Source organism: Canis lupus, chromosome 21 (genome assembly GCF_048164855.1).
Source record: "Canis lupus baileyi chromosome 21, mCanLup2.hap1, whole genome shotgun sequence".
In the NCBI taxonomy this organism is placed as follows: domain Eukaryota; kingdom Metazoa; phylum Chordata; class Mammalia; order Carnivora; family Canidae; genus Canis; species Canis lupus.
Window position 1 is genome coordinate 14,784,809 of NC_132858.1, and position 17,745 is coordinate 14,802,553.

The 17,745-nt window shown below is 39.3% G+C and overlaps 2 protein-coding genes across 2 annotated transcripts; both read left to right on the forward strand.

The window, feature by feature from the left end:
* Positions 1–7,045: 7,045 nt before the first annotated feature.
* Positions 7,046–7,975, forward strand: LOC140613316 (olfactory receptor 4B1-like). The gene has a single exon (XM_072791853.1). The coding sequence runs from the start codon at positions 7,046–7,048 to the stop codon at positions 7,973–7,975; it is 930 nt and encodes a 309-aa protein (XP_072647954.1).
* Positions 7,976–12,857: 4,882 nt separating this feature from the next.
* On the forward strand, positions 12,858–13,595 carry LOC140613600 (olfactory receptor 4X1-like). Its single transcript, XM_072792036.1, has one exon. It carries the CDS (start codon positions 12,858–12,860, stop codon positions 13,593–13,595), a length of 738 nt encoding a protein of 245 aa, XP_072648137.1.
* The last annotated feature ends 4,150 nt before the right edge of the window (positions 13,596–17,745 follow it).

Sequence of the window (17,745 nt, forward strand, 5' to 3'; positions counted from 1 at the left end):
AGGGAGAAGCAGGCTTCTTGGAGCCTGATGTGGGACCCAATACCGGACCCTGGGGATCACGTCCAGAGCCAAAGGCAGACACTCAACCGCTGAGTCACTCAGGTGTCCCTACTTTAATGTTTTAAATTGAGTTGATAAATCTGCATCTAGTTCCTTGGATTAAATGTATTCTTAGGAACCTTATGGTTTTGCTGCTATTGTAAATAACATCTTTATTTTTTCCAGCTTTATTTACATATAGTTCTTTATATAATTTGGATATTAACGCTTTATCGGATATACGATTTTTAAATGTTTTCTCTCATTCTGCAGGTTTCTTTTTCATTTTGTTGGTTTCTTTTACTGCGCATAAGATTTTAGTTTGATGTAGTCTCACTTGTTTATTTTTGCATGCGTGCGCGCGTGAGAGAGAGAGAGAGAGAGAGAGAGAGAGAGAGAGAGAGAGAGAAATCCAAACGACATTGTAAAGAATGTCAAGGAGCATTCTCCCAAGTTTTATTTTAGGATTTTTATGGTTTCAAGTCTCATGTTTAAGTCTTTAATCCATTTGAGTCGATATATGTGTATAAGAAGAAGAGCCCAGGTTCCATTTGTTTTGTGTGTAGAGGAATGTGGTTGTCCAGATTTCCAAACACGACTTTATTGAGACTATCCTCTTCCCATTGTATATTGTTGGTGACTTGTCATAACTTAAATACCATGCATGCATGAGTTTTTCCTGGGTTCTGTATTCTGTTCCATTGATCTATGTGTTTGTAATCAAGTTTGAAATAAAAATGATGCTTCCAGCTTTGTTCTTCTGAAGATTGTTTTGGCTATAGAGGTTTTATTTCTTTTCCTACAAATTTTAGGACAGATTTCTATATTTCTGTGCAAAATGTCATTGGAATTATGATGAGAATTGCATTGAATGTGTAGATTACTTTTAGTAGTATGGATATTTTAATAATATTTGTTGTTTCTATCTATGAGAATGGGATATCTTACCATTTATGTGTGTCTCCAATGTTTTTCGTAAATGACTTATAGTTTTTGGTGCACAGATTTCCACCAACTTGGTTAAAATTATTCCTGAGTATTGTATTCTTTTAGATGTAATCATAAAGGGATTTTTTCTTAATTTCTCTTCCAGATAGTTCCGTTAGTGTTTAGATGCACAGTCTAGTTTTTTTTTTTAATGATTTTATTCATTCATGAGAGAGAGAGAGAGAGAGAGAGAAAGAGAAAGAGGCAGAGACACAGGCAGAGGGAGAACCAGGCTCCATGCAGGGAGCCTGACTGTGGGACTCGATCCGGGGTCATCAGGCCCAGGCTGAAGGCAGCACTAAACTGCTGAGCCACCTTGGCTGCCCCCATAATCTAGTTTTGTATATTGATTTTGTATCTTGCAACTTTACTGAATTCATTTATTTGTTCTAACTGTTGTCCACAGAGGGTTTTGTTTATTTCCATACACATTTTAGGACTTTTTAATATTTCTGTGCAAAATGCTATTGGAATTATGATAGAGATTACATTGAGTCTGGAGATTGCTTTGGGTATTATGGATTAAATCAACAAGACTTGCTGAGCATATACTATATGTCAGACATTGATAGAGGGTGAGGCTCTAGGATCTAAGTGACTTATACATGTATCCATGAATGTTAGAATCAGAAGGTATGATGGGGACAATCCAGCTTTGTCATTTTACATAGAAGCAGAGTCAGAGGAGAGCGATAAGCAAAGAGGTGAATGATGTGCTCATGTTAGGAAAGTAATCAGTTATGACCAGAACTAGTGCCCAGCTGTTCTGGCCCCTGTCTAGTGCTTGCTTTCTTAGTAGTCCTTGCTTCTCCATTCCATTCTTAGTAGTTCAGTCTGGAAAAAAGTTCCCTTTATGTCTTTCTTCCACTTAATTCTCTTACTATCTCATTATTGGGTGTCAGGACTTTACAGAAATCTCACCAAACTAATTGAAGTAGATTTTAAACCTTTCCTAATCATAGTTTCTTTGGCAATGTTTCACCCAAGAGAAAATACATTCCATGGGGAAGTTGTTCCCTTGATTATAGTGTGTGGCTTAATTTATTTTAAATAATTCAAGGATCTAAGCATCTAATCAGAACCTTTGGACTCTCAGTATGTGGGTAAAATTTCTACATAAAAACCAGTATCTTAAATTCTCTGAATTTGCTGATTTCTGTGGCTTTTTGTTTATTTCTTAGATATGTTGACATATTAACCCAGATGCCGATCCTCTGAACTTTCCTCTTTTGTGATTTGTCTTAGATGCCATCTATTTGTTTTCTAAAAATTGCCAGGAACATGGTGTTTTCTTATTGGGGACAAGATCTGATTCTTGAGTCACAGTAGCAGTAGCCACCCAACACCTTCAGATGGTAGATTAGTGTTGTTAAAAGAGCACTGATTTCTGAGTTTGTAGCCTGGCAAATACCTAGTGGGTGGTTTTGGGGAACAATGAATATCTCTCATCTCTGTTACCTCATCTCTGAGTAGAAGTAGAGTGAAAGGTCTCTGAATATTTTCAGCACTACTCTGAGGGGCTTAGAGTTGAGTGTGACCTCAACTTTGCTCATTGGGCGAACTTCAGTGAAAAATCAGCTGGGTGGGGAATAAGAACAAAAGCACCTTCCTTGTCCAGGGACTAGGATTCCCAGAGAGGAATTAAATGCTTCAACCTATCCTAGTTTCCCCAACTAGATCATCACCTTGAAAATGATCTATTTCAACAGAGTGACTACTTTCATGCTGAATTGGAGGCACTGGAGCATGTTTGAGATCTATCTGATCCAATTCCTTTTCCAAGGCAGAATAAAACCATACCAGATTTGCTGATCTACAGGTAGGTGATATGGATGGAAAGAAGGTACAAAGTTGGATACAGGATATTGGACAAGTCAGTTCCTCTCTTTAAGCCACAAGTTTTCATTTGTAAATGAGGTGGTTGGGTTGGAAAAAATTGGGGGGCTGTGGGTAAGGGATGAGACTATGAATCAAATTTACTCATTGTTTTTTACTGTTATATATATATATATATATATTTTTTTTTTTTTATATATCATAAAATTTGGTAGTTATAAAGTCCTTTACAATTTTGGAATTCTGTGAGGTACCATTTGGGAATGATGAAGTGGGAGTGTGTGATTGGGATGGAGGTTTCACTAGGTCATCTGAGGTCAGTCACATTGGCACATCAAGTCTCTCTTTCATTTACCTCTGGCTGTTGTCTGCATTCTATCATTCTGCTCTGGTCCAGAGTCCAGCAGGTCACCTGCTGTAGAATCTGCATGCCCATGTGCTGATTGAGGCTTTTCCATGTTCATCACATTTTCTTTCCATGTCTCTCAGTGAGGCAGAATTGTGGGGAGGGAGGAGGTATTTCTTACCAGCTCTGTGGGAGGGATGGGAATGGCTAGTGGTAGGTAACAGAGAGAGGAATAAATGCAGGAAAGACAGAAACAACTGATAGGAAAAGGTCATTTTCAGAAAGACAGACTATCAGGTATTCCATCTCCTCAGGATAAACCCTGGAAAAACTTGACCAGACATGATTTCTTTCTTGCCTCTGAGTGATCTCTCAGATTGGTCCTATAATATTTTCCTTAATTTCAGGAATGGATAATAAATAGTGGATAATTATAAAATAAATATGGATAATAAATAAACAAGCTCGTGCTCAGAAAAAGGGCATATGTTTGTGTAGGCAAAAGAATATACTCAGACCTCTAATGAAAAGACATATTTAATTTTAACTCCTGGGTGTTATGTTTTTAGAAATTGTACATGGCAGTGGTTATAGAGCACGGGATCTATGGTTAGGTTGCTTGGAATCCCAGATTCACTCCTGTGTAACTTCTGGCTAGGTAATTTACTTATTCTTGATTCTGTTTCCTCATATGTGTAAAAAGAGGTAATAATAATAATACCCACATCACAGGTTTGTTGTAAGAATTAAGTCTATTTATGTATATAGACCACATCTAAATATATGGCACAAGTACTATTGCGATGCTAGCTATCATGATTCACAAAGCATGCAGTTAATAATAAAGATTTAAGAATGTTAAACCTATAATTTTGATTATTATGATGGTATATTTACTAGTAGAAGATACAGTCCCAGAAGGTACAGTTGTTAAACAATCTGTTAATTTCTATAAAATTATGTAGTATGATAATGTATCATAGGAACACAAAGGAGCACAATTCCTGTTGTAGTGAGTTTCTTTGTGTAATTAGGAAGAAGGAATACTAAATACAAAGAAGTGAGAAAGGACACCTCAGAGTAGGAAATAGCTGAATAACAGTCATTTGGGAATAACACGGGTGCAAAAATAGGCAATGGCCAGTTTAAGCAGGATCTAAAATCCATGCTAAGAGTATTATAATTTAGGCTGTAGGCAAAAGGGAGATATTGATAGATTTTTAGATATTGATAGATTGATAAATTTTAGAGATGTAACAGGACCAGATTTACACTGAAAGATAATCACCAAGGTATTTTCCAAAGCTCAGGGAAGAGGTGATTCAGATGGGTTAGAGTATTAAAGGCAAGCTTCACTAAACACACAAGACTGGAACTGGGTCAGAAGGTAGGTAGTGTTGGAAGGATAAGGACGGTAGGTAGTGTTTCTGGCAAAGGGAGTCTCCATGGTTGGAATGAGCAGGGTAAGCTGTGGGATGGGGAGAGGACATGAACAGAGGTGAGTCAAAACTTAGTGGGTAAGGAGGTGATTGCTGAGATGGGTCAGTCTGTGGAAGTCCTTAGAAGTGTGTCTGAGGAGTTCAGGCTTTCCCTGACTATTCCTACCCGGGGGGGGGGGGTGGGGGCATCTGAGGAAAGACAGTTTTCTGGCTGCAGGGTGTGGAATGGATGGGAGGGAGCATCTGGAGACAGAGAGGCATTGGTAGTTTGGGCATCTGCTGACAGCATGTGAGAAGGGGTGGCGGGAATAATGGAGAGAAAGGGCACATGGCGAGGAGGGGAGGATGGTTTAATGAGAAATTTATGGGGAGTGATGATAACTGGTGTGGGCATAAGGGGTGGCTGGGATACAATGTGATATCAGAGCTACAGCCTGGGCAGCTTGGAGAGATTTATGAGCATTTGATTATTAGTGAGTCTTAAAATCTTTATATATATATATATATATATATATATATATATATATATATATATATCCATTTTTTTACTTACCCTTTTGTGAATCACCTGTTTATATCCTTTGCCCATTTTCTATTGGGATACAGGTACATTTCTTACAGAAGACTGTTTTCATGTTGGGTTATGTCTGTCTCTAGAATGCTAATTTCTCTATTATTTTTAAGGTTCCAATGACCTTATTCAGTTTTTTATTTTATTTTATTTTTTTAAAATTGGAGTTCAATTTGCCAACATATAGCATAACATCCAGTGCTCATCCCATCAAGTGCCCCCCTCTCAATAGATGCAGAGAAAGCATTTGACAAAATACAGCATCCATTCCTGATCAAAACTCTTCAGAGTGTAGGGATAGAGGGAACATTCCTCAGGATCTTAAAAGCTATTGATGAAAAGCCCACAGCAGATATCATTCTCAATGGGAAAACACTGGGAGCCTTTCTCCTAAGATCAGGAGCAAGACAGGGATGTCCACTCTCACCACTGCTATTCAACATAGTACAAGAAGTCCTGGCCTCAGCAATCAGGTAACAAAAAGAAATAAAAGGCATTCAAATTGGCAAAGAAGAAGTCAAATTCTCCCTCTTCGCAGATGACATGATACTGTACATAGAAAACCCAAAAGACTCCACCCCAAGATTGCTAGAACTCATACAGCAATTTGGCAGTGTGGCAGGATACAAAATCAATGCCCAGAAGTCAGTGGTATTTCTGTACACTTATTTATGTTTAAATTTCAGCATGTATGCATGTCTGAAGAATTCTGACACACACTACTTTTGTATCTGTATCACGGACTTTTGTTTTCTCTGTTGATTCTAGTCCTTCTCGTTCAGGTGTGTTTTTATTCTTCATGAGTATATTTCTTGAAAATTTTGGTATGAAATCAGAGTGAAAGGGAAAAACAATGGGAATAATATTTAGAGCAGAGAATCAAGGTGTTCATGCTTTTTCACCCATGATTTTTTATGGGCAATATGTGGTGGGAAAAATTCCTACCATGGCACCTCAATCTAGGGACTATTGTTTTGAATCACATGACATTGTTAGCTTGAGGTGTGTATCAGATTTGTATTTATTCTGTATAGTCTAGTGTATTTATATGCATATTAGAGGAATTTAGTAATTGTTCCATAATAGTGCGCTTGGAGAACCACCTCTCTGGGTTCAGGATCTCTCAGTAGTTTGCTTAGTGAGGTAAGAGACGGGAAAGTAATAGTGAAATGGAGACAAACCAGTAAGTCGAATTCTCTCCAGAGGATTTGAGCACTTGTTATACAGACATACTTACTGAAACTGCAGGCTGGTGAAAGAATCTGACCTGAGTAAGTTGAAGACTTGTATAATTGAGTGAAGAAAACCATATTCAGGATCTTTTGGAAAGGGAAAAATTATTAGTGGGAAGATTTTTCCTGAGGCAGTGATGAAAGAAACAAGGAATTTAGGAGTAGAAGTGTCTCATGAGGATTTCCCAATAGAAGGGAGCTCTCAAAGTATAATGAAGATAATAAATGCAATGAAAATAACAAATATAATGGAGTTAATAAAGGTAACAAACTTGAATGGCCCCCACATTGAGAATATCTTGTAGTGAACTGGAAAGCCTGCTTCTGAGGCCCAGAATTCACCACTTTCTGCATGATCCTGGGTAAATAACCATCTCCCTGAGCCTTAATTTTCTAATATACAAACTGTTGTTAGATTGCTATTATTTAATGTTGAATGAGTACATATGGGCTAAATGAATGAATTGGCGATTAGTGTATCGTAATGTGGGTTAAACAGCCTAACATGTTATAAATGAGATGAATTGGTTAAAATAATATTTGTTTTATTGCAGGTCTCTCATGACCTCATGTCCAGAATACCCAATTGGATCCCATGGCGAATACAAGTAACGTGACTCAGTTAATTATCATTGGTCTTTTCCAGGATCCAGAGGTTCAGAGAGTGTGTTTTGTGGTGTTTATTCTCGTGTACCTGGCCACAGTAGTTGGCAATGGCCTCATTGTCCTGACAGTCAATGTCAGTAAGAGTCTGCATTCCCCCATGTACTTCTTCCTCAGCTACCTGTCCCTGGTGGAGATCACGTACTCCTCTACTGTTGTCCCTAAATTCATCACAGACTTACTTGCCAAGATTAAAACCATTTCCCTGGAGGGCTGTGTAGCTCAGATATTCTTCTTCCACTTCTTTGGAGTCACTGAGATCTTCCTGCTTACGGTAATGGCCTATGACCGCTATGTGGCCATCTGCAAACCCCTTCACTACACAACCATCATGAGCCGGTCTGTGTGTCGCCTTCTGGTGGCTGGTTCCTGGCTTGGGGGCATAATTCACTCTATGGTCCAGATCCTTGTTGCTGTTCAGCTGCCCTTCTGTGGTCCCAATGTGATTGACCACTACTTCTGTGACCTCCATCCCTTATTCAAGCTTGCCTGCACTGACACTTCTGTGGAGGGGGTTATTGTGTTGGCCAACAGTGGGTTAATCTCTGTTTTCTCCTTTTTCATCTTGGTATCCTCCTATATTGTCATCTTGTTCAACTTGAGGAACCATTCTGCAGAGGGGAGGCGCAAAGCCCTCTCCACCTGTGCCTCTCACATCACGGTGGTCCTTTTGTTCTTTGGACCTGCCATCTTTCTCTATATGCGACCCTCTTCCACCTTCACTGAGGACAAACTGGTGGCCGTGTTCTACACAGTCGTCACTCCCATGCTGAACCCCATCATCTACACACTCAGAAATGCAGAGGTCAAAAGTGCCATTAGGAAGCTGTGGCGGAAGAAAGTGAACTCAGTAGTGGAATAAAAATGAAAGCATGAACAAAATTATTAAGAACAATAGCAAATATGCATCCCGTTTTTGAATACATAGAATGCAAAGAATACAACCAAAGTTAACTTATTCATAGTTTTTGTGAAGACCCCTTGTACTCCATGTTATCAATCATAACTCTTTCATTTGCTTTATTTTGGAGAATTTAAAATTGAGCTGCATTTCTTTTCTTTTCTCCTGCCGTCTGTAGTGCATGGTGCACAGACTTCAGGAGGGATCCTCTAGACTAGAATTCCCACCCTATCATCTTCTGTGCAACCTGGAGTTCATGCATTTTACCTCTTGGTGTTAGCATGCTGTGATGTGTGGAATGTCTTTGGCATTTGGAGATAGAAGTTCATGTTTTGCTTTGTCTTCACTTACCAATGTGATCTTGTGGGAGTCTCAGGAATGCATTTGTACTTCATCTGGCATCCCTACCACTGGTCTAATTCTCATGTGTGAAATCCTATACTAGGAGTTTATTTTATGACAGTAGGGCATTGCTAGAATGGCCATGTCGCTTGGACGTGAAATGTAAATAATTCTATTTGTCATATTTTCTTGATGAATTGATTTCTCTGTCATTATAAAGTTAACATTTTTGTCCTTTGTTACCATTTTTGGCTTAAAATCTATTGTGTCTATAGCCAAACTGTGGAAGGAGCCTCGGTGTCCATCGAAAGATGAATGGATAAAGAATATGTGGTATATGTATACAATGGAATATTACTCAGCCATTAGAAACGACAAATACCCACCATTTGCTTCAACGTGGATGGAACTGGAGGGTATTATGCTGAGTGAAGTAAGTCAATCGGAGAAGGACAAACATTATATGGTCTCATTCATTTGGGGAATATTGAAAATAGTGAAAGGGAATAAAGGGAAAGGAGAGAAAATGAGTGAAAATATCAGTGAGGGTGACAAAACATGAGAGACACCTAACTCTGGGAAATGAACAAGGGGTAGTGGAAGGGGAAGTGGGTGGGGGGGTTGGGGTGACTGGATGATGGACACTAAAGGGGGCACTTAGTGGGATGAGCACTGGGTGTTATGCTATATGTGGGCAAATTGAACTTCAATAAAAAAAAAGAAAAAAAGGAAAAAAAAAAGAAAAAAAAAGAAAAAAAAAGAAAAAATCTATTGTGTTTGATAGAAGTATCGTTACCCCTGCTTTCTTTTGTTCTCCATGTGCATGGAATTTCTTTCCTATTGATTTACTTTGAGCCCATATTACCCTTAAGTCTGAAGTGTATTTCCTGTAGGCACATAGTTTGCCTTATTCAAATCATTCACCTTATTGTTTTTGAATGGATTGAGCCCATTAACATGTAGAATAAATTCTTGATATGTAAGACTAATGTCTATCTTATTAATTGCTTTCTGGCTGTTTTGTATTTCTATTGTTTCTTTTTCCTTCTCTTTCTGCCTACCTTTGTTAAATGGTAATTTTCTGTGGTGATGTGCTTTTGTGACTGGATTTTTGCTTTGTTGTCACCATGAGGCTAACATGAAATGCCTTATAGTTAAAAGAATCCATTTTAAGTTGAGAGCAACTTAACTTTGATTATACAGAAGATATCCACCCATTACTCCACTCTCGATTTTTTTTCCACTCTCGATTTTTGATGTCATAGTTTACTTCTTTTTATATTGTTTTCCATTAGCAAATTACATATTGTTATATTAATACTTTTTCCTTCAACTGTTATAATACAGTTAAGTGGTTTTCACATCAACCTACTATAGAATTAGAGTTTTCTAAATCTGATTGTATATTTGCACTTATTAGTATGTTGTGCAATTTGGTATGTTTTTGTGTCATGAATTTGCATCTGTTCCTTTCAGCTTGATGGTTCCTTTGAACGTTTCTTGCAAGGCAGGTTTAGTAATAATGAACTCCTTCAACTTTTGTTTAGGAAAGTATTTTTCCTTTTATTTGTGAAGAACAACTTTGCAAGATAGAATACATTTTTCTTATTTGATTTTAATTTCAAAGCTTTAAATGCATCCTGTCACACTCTCCTGGTCTGTAAGGTTTCTTCTGAGAGAAATCTGCTGATAGACTAATGGACATTCCTTTGTAGGTTACAATCTTTTTCCCCCCTCCCTCTGGCTTCTTTTAGGATTCTCTCTTTACCTTTGGTTTGATGTTTTCATAAAATGTGTCTTGAAGAAAATCTTTTTATGTTGAGTTAATAGGGTGATCTATTGGCTCTTTGCACCTGGGTGTCCAAGTGTCCTCAGGTTCAGGAATTCACATTTCTGTCTACAAAATTTTCAGAAAATAAAGTTAAGAATCAAGGCAATAATGTAGGTTATTTACTTCATCTATATGAGGCATGCTTTGGAAGTATTTTCAAAAAGATGAGTTTACTTTTTTGGTGCTAGATACCTGCTCCCCTTCCCCTTTAGTCTCTGTGCTGTTTATAAGACATGTGCAGTGATACCTCGGTTTTGAAATAGATACAGTAAAGGATGAAAGATTCAGGGATCAAATAAAAAAGTCATATTAACATCTCAGTTCCCAGCTCTGAAAAAGGTGCAACATAGGTCAAAAGTGACACTTCAAAACCCTGCAAAGCTTACACTTAACAAATGTTAGAACATGTTGGAGAGATGTGACAGGGGCATGTGAAACTGCTAGAGAACAATACAACCCTTGATAGCAAAGTGCTGGAGCCAAGGTCTCAAGTCACCAAGGCATGTCTGGCATGCACAAGCTTCTTGCCCTGGCAGCCCAGTTTGGCCGACTCCAGAAACACCCTCCCCTGACCTGGGAGAGGCTCAGGCTATCTGCATGGAAATTACACCTATAACATTAGGATAGTGGAGAACTGAGCCAGCCCACATTATTGTTCATTTTCTTGCTGGCAAATATTTTGATATTTTGCTCTTCAGCTCTGCTTTTCCTGTGCTACAAACAAGAATCTCCTGTCTCTGTGACTCCCACTCCTGTTCTGGAAGCCAGCTGTGCGTGGGCAGCAGGGGAGGAGCCGGTGGAGGAGAAAAGAGTGAAGCAGGTGTTGGGCCTGAAGCCCTGGAGCCTGGTCTAGTCCAGCCTCTGTCCGACCAGCCATGTGGTTCTGGGCTCAGATTCCCCCTTCTGTGGGAGGGGGAATTCATGGGCTTCTTTCCAATTCTAGCAGCTTGTGATGGCGCTGTGAGGGAACTGGCAGGAGAAGCCCTGCGCGACTCCTCTGGTGAGAGACATCACTGGAGGAAAAGTGCAAGAAGAGGATGCTGGAAAAGGCGGGTCAGAGCAGTATTATTTGTCAGAATCCACAGAATGAGGAGTTCCACGTCAGGAAAGGTGTAGTGAGAAATCATAAGGTAGGGCAGTTTGTTGTGAAGATTTGAAAAATGTACACAGAGGTTGTTTATTTGGGCCACTGTGTTTAGACTTCTCTAAGTGCATCCCTGTTTAGGTTTTCTTCACCACAAAACCTGGAAGTGTGCAGTTACTTGCTGTTTGAGAGGAACACATACTTACCTTTTGAGTCTCATCCTTGGACCTGCCAGTTAAAGAGTCAGAATTAATGTCCCCAAGGTGACATGTCACTGCACTGTTGGTGGTTTACCACTCTGATGATCTCTTTGTGAAATTACCTCTCAAATGTTTTCCATTTCCTTTTTTTTTTTTTTTAAAGATTAGATTCATTCATAAGAGACACACAGAGAGAGGCAGAGATACAGGCAAAGGGCGAAGCAGGCTCCCTGTGGGGAGCCTGATGTGGGACTTGATCCCAGGACCCCGATATCGCGACCTGAGCCAGAGGCAGATGCTCAACTGCTGAACCACCCAGATACCCCATATTTTCCATGTCTACTCAGAATTTTGAAATTGTTAATTTCCTTTTCATCCATTGCAAAGACTTAAAAACTTTAGCATTTAAGAGCAAAATTTGTTGGTTACACTGTATATGCATCTTGCTCTGTCACCTTCAATAACTTTGGAAAGAAAAGCACTGCTATTTTTTTTTTTTTGATATACTGAAATCTAAGGATGTCCTTACCAATCATCTGTGAGGAACTTTCTGATACTTGAAATCAGAAGCAATGATAGAAACACACAGCATGTACCTTCAAATCTAATTTCACAGGGATTATTTGCCTAGTAATAGAGCCATCTTTGCCACTGGGGTGAATCATGCCCATCTATGATTCCTGCTCTGTGCATAAACATCTGAGAGTGAAATATTGGCCAATGGAGGGTGGGTCAGTTGGGACATGAAAGAGACTGTGGGAGGTCAGGGAAGGGCCCAACTGTGAGAGAATAGTCTTATGCTGATTTTGTAGATAAGGAAACAGGCTCAGAGAGGTTGACACTTGCCCAGGCCACGCAGCTCATGTTTAAACAACTGAGGTGTGTGTTTCCAAAATGTAATGACAGGATCTCTGAGGCTCAATGTTCTTTTTTTTTTTTTTTTTAAAGATTTTATTTATTTATTCATGATAGTCACAGAGAGAGAGAGAGAGAGAGAGAGAGAGAGGCAGAGACACAGGCAGAGGGAGAAGCAGGCTCCATGCACCGGGAGCCCGACGTGGGATCCGATCCCGGGTCTCCAGGATCGCGCCCTGGGCCAAAGGCAGGCACCAAACCGCTGCGCCACCCAGGGATCCCGAGGCTCAATGTTCTTATGTTGAAAGTATCCTGTCATTTAGTTATGAGGTTTCATTAGCTATTGCAGGTGCCTGCATTAGAGAAAGCACTTATTACATTATTACAAACTCAATCCTATTTGAGGAATGAAACCAGACATATGATGATTATTATTTTGTCCACTTGTTTCAAGGAGAAGGATGTGTCTAATTTGAAGGAAGATTCTTTGATTTTCTTGATTCCAGTCCACCAGCTCCTGTGCTTTAGAACATGGCGACTCCAAGCAATGTGACTGAAATAATTCTCTTGGGGTTTCCCCCCAACAGGGAGGTGCAGAAGACCGTTTCTGTGCTGTTTCTCCTCATGTACATGACCATTGTGCTGGGTAACGGCCTTATTTTGGTGATGGTGATGGCCAGCAAAGGGCTCACCTCCCCCATGTATTTCTTCCTCAGCTTCCTGTCCTTTGTGGAGATCTGTTACTGCTCTGTCACAGCCCCCAAGCTCATCCTTGACTCTTTTATTGAAAGGCAAACCATTTCCCTCAAGGGCTGCATCACACAGATATTTTTCCTCCATTTCTTTGGTGGTACTGAGATCTTTCTCCTGACAGTGATGGCCTATGACCGCTATGTGGCCATCTGCAAGCCCCTGCACTACACCGTCATCATGAACCGGCGTGTGTGTGGCCTCTTGGTGGGTGCAGCATGGAGTGGGGGCTTGCTGCATTCTGTTGGGCAGACATTCCTCATTTTCCAGCTGCCCTTCTGTGGCCTCAAGGTCCTTGACCACTACTTCTGTGATGTCCATCCTGTATTGAAGCTGGCCTGCTCAGACACCTTCCTCATTGGTGTGCTGATCATCGCCAATGGTGGCTCCATTTCAGTGGTCAGCTTCGTGGGGCTGCTTGCTTCCTACATGGTCATCCTGTACTCCCTGAGGACACAGACCTCAGAAGGTCGGCGCAAGGCTCTGTCCACCTGCGCCTCTCACATTGCAGTTGATTAATCACTTGGAAGTAATTCTCTTATTTTGTCTTTCTTTTACCCTCAAAAATCTTCAGTGACTCCTCATTGCTTTCTGTATCAACTATGAACTCCTGCTTCACATGCAATACCCTCAAGGCATGGCCCTCTCTTAATGTTCTTATGTGTTTTTGGAGACACTTTTGTAGACCTCACTGTGTCTTGAACATTGACTTGTGACTTCCATGTAAAATAGGTTTCTTATCTCTTCCTGTTAACATCTTACCTACCTTCCAATGCCCATCTGAAATGCTGCTACCTTTAGGAAGCTTCCATAATGATCCTATTCAGATATGTCCTTTTCCTGTGTTTTGAATTCCCACAGCACTCAAGGTCCTTTAAAGCTTTTGCTATGTATATATCAGTGCTTATTCCCCCGTCATCCCCGACTGTCACTCTTTTGAGAATGTGGCCTGGATTGTACTTACCTTTGTATCTTGCTTTCAGTGACATATAGTAAAGCTCAATAAACATGTGGTCAATTGAATTTCTGGAAGTCATTAGTGCTTCAGGTGTAAAAGTGGTTGTGACATCTCTCTTTACATCTCAATTATCTAATTGAGATAGCAATGTCATATCACTGAAGACAATCAGTCTTGATATCATTTCTGAGAATAGTATTTATAATAAACAAGGGAGTCTGGTCTTGTTTATCTTCTCCCTCTGCCTTTCTTGCTCACTTGTGTGCTCTCCCCACCCCCCATCACTGAACAGGGAAGCTGATGTGGGGCTCCATCCCAGGATTCTGGGTTCACACCCTGAGCTAAAGACAGAGGCTTAACTGCCTGACCCACCCAGGCACTCCTATGCTACATAGTTTTTTAAAACACTTTTATTTATGTTAACGTGGGTATGAGTCTCCAGTTGAATAGAAGAAGAAGCTGAATCTTAGGGAGGTCTCGATTTTTTTTTTTTTTTTTTTTTTTTGTGGAGGTCTCGATTTTGATCAAAGTCACACAACCTGAGTTCAAACCCAGGTCTGCCTGATTTCTAAGCCTTTGTTCTTTGTGTGCATCCCTCTGCTTCTCTTTAGAGATCACCAGAACATAAATGCATATAAGTTTTTGAATTCCAAATCAGCAGGCTGATAATCTCTTTATTGTCAGGTATTTTCTTCTGGAATCACTTCAACATAAATAAGAAGTGTTTTAAAAAACTATGTAGCATAGGAGTGCCTGGGTGGGTCAGGCAGTTAAGCATCTGTCTTTGGCTCAGGGTGTGAACCCAGATTCCTGGGATGGAGCCCCACATCAGCTTCCCCGTTCAGTGGGGGGTGAGGGGAGAGAGAGAGAGAGAGCACGTAAGTGAGCAGAGGTGCAGAGGGAGAGGATAGAAGCTTAAGCAGGCTCCACGCCCAACACAGAGTCCAATGCAGGGCATGACCTGAGCTGTAATCAAGACTCAGATGCTTAACTGTGTGGACCACCCAGGTGCCCTATTCCCTCTCTGATTTTTGAATGTTAGCACAACCTTGCTTTCCTGATCCATTTGGCTGTGATCTATATATAATAATAATGGATAGTCCCTTATATATATTCCTGCATTTGATTTAAATGTTTTATTTAGGATTTTTTGCATCTATGTTCATGAATGATGTTTGTCTGTGATATTCTTTATTTAAAAATTTTTGTCAGGTTTGTTGGTAGAGTTATGCTGGTCTCATAAAAAACTTGAGAAATTTTCTCTTTTGTTTTTAAAACATTTGTATAAATTTGGTATTATTTCTCCTTTAAGTGATGAAGCCAACCAATTCGTCTTGGTTTAGAATTATTCTGGTGTGTGTGTTTATAAACCATGAATTCAATTTATTTAACAGGCTATTCAAATTTTCTGCCTCATTTTGGGTGAGTTATGTAAGTGGTAATTTTTTTTTTTAGTAATTTATACTTTTAATCTAAGTTGTAGAATTTGATGACCTTAGGTCATCAAATGATATTAGTATTAAAACTTAAAGTTATTCATAATATTCTCTCATTAGCTTTTATTTTCTGAAGAATCTGTAGTGCTAATATTTTCTTTTTTTTAATAATAAAATTATTATTATTTTTTTAAATTATTTTTTATTGGTGTTCAATTTGCCAACATACATGTAGTGCTAATATTTTCCTTCCACAAATTAAAAATTTGTGCTTTCTCTGTTTTTTTTTGTATATATATATATATATATATATATATATATATATATTTATCGGAGTTCGATTTGCCAACATATAGCATAACACCCAGTGCTCATCCTGTCAAGTGCCCCCCTCAGTGCCTATCACCCACTCACCCCATCCCCCTGCTCACTTCCCCTTCCACTACCTCTTGTTCGTTTCCTAGAGTTAGGAGTCTGTCATGTTCTTTCACCCTCTCTGATGTTTCCCACTCATTTTCTCTCCTTTTCCTTTTAATCCCTTTCACTATTTTTTATATTCTCTGAATGAATGAAACCATATATGTTTATCCTTCTCTGATTGACTTACTTCACTCAGCATAATACCCTCCAGTTCTATCCACATTGAAGCAAATGGTGGTTATTCATCATTTCTAATGGCTGAGTAATATTCCATTGTATATATAGACCACATCTTCTTTATCCATTCATCTTTCAATTAAAAGACCGTGAGGAAAGTTTAAGGGTAATAAATGATGATAGCCTCAGAAGGAAAAAATCTATGTATAATTGGGGTTCCAGAGAGCGGCAAGATGGACAAAGGACCAGAAAGCATATATGAACAAATCATAGCTGAGAACTTCCCTAATTTGGGGAGGGAAATAGGTATTCAGATCCAGGAGATATAGAGCTCCCCTCCCCCCCAAATCAATAAAAACCATTCAACACCTTGACATTTAATAGTGAAACTTGCAAATTCCAAATATAAAGAGAAAATCCTTAAAGCAGCAAGAGACAAGTGATCCCTAACTTATATGGGGAGCAATATTAGATTAACAGCAGACCTCTCTACAGAGAACTGGCAGGCCAGAAAGGTCTAGCAGGATATATTCAGGGTACTAAATGAGAAAGATATGCAGCCAAGAATTTTTTTTTTGTTGTTCTTAATTCAACAGTCTTTTTCAGGATTTCTTTTCATATTTTTCTTGGTATGTACAGAATCATCGCCTGCCTTGTATAAAAAATTTCTTCTGAGTTTGATTTCTATGTGATTAGTATGTTATCTTTCTTTCCTATTAATTTGATTATATATAAATTTTCTCTTATTTCTTTTATCTCTCTAGGTATAGACTTTCTTCACAGATTATATACCTTTCTTCATTTTTAATGTAACACTTTATAAAGTTTCTTTTTTTTTTAAGGATTTTATATATTCATTCATGAGAGACACAGAGAGAGAGAGACGCAGAGGCACAGGCAGAGGGAGAAGCAGGCTCCATGCAGGGAGCCTGACGTGGGACTCGATCCCGGAGGTCCAGAATCACGCCCTGGGCTGAAGGCGGCGCTAAACCATTGAGCCCCCTGGGCTGCCCATGATCAGTGGATTATTAACAAATGGAAAGTTTGTTTTCCAAATAGTTGTTTTCTTTCCTTGGTGTCTTCTTGTTTTTGTTTTGTAGTTTAATTCCATTTGTGAATGATGTCATTCTTTTTACACTTATTGAAACTTGTTTTATGACTGGACATAAGGCCTATCTTGGTGAATGTACCATGTATGCTTGAAAGAGTACATACTTAGTTTCAGACTGTTGTGCCCTATAGATATTAGGTTAAGGTGGTTCATATAATGTTCACATCTGTTTTTACTGTTTTTAAAAATCAAATCTTGCTCCCACTTGCTGGAAGGTGATAGTGGTGGCTGTGTTAGCATCTCTAACTATTATCGTGGAATTATATACTGATTTCTTTAGGCCTAAGAAAGAAAACACTGCAGATGAGAGAATGGCATGCCAGAGATGTTAAGTCACTTTAAGTTACTTGTTAAAGGTTATATATCCTCCAGTTGGCAATCAACCTCTGGACAAGGCAACTTGACTCTTTTTTTTTTTTTTTAAGATTTTATTTATTTATTCTTGAGAGACACACACACAAATACACACACACACACACAGAGAGAGAGAGAGAGAGAGAGAGAGGCAGAGACAGAGGCAGAGGGAGATGCAGGCTCTCACTAGGGAGCCTGATATGGGACTTGATC

Excerpts from the sequence above, each read along its gene's own strand:
- LOC140613316 (XM_072791853.1), top strand. The coding sequence starts at position 7,046 with ATGGCGAATACAAGTAACGTGACTCAGTTAATTATCATTGGTCTTTTC.
- LOC140613600 (XM_072792036.1), top strand. The coding sequence starts at position 12,858 with ATGGCGACTCCAAGCAATGTGACTGAAATAATTCTCTTGGGGTTTCCC.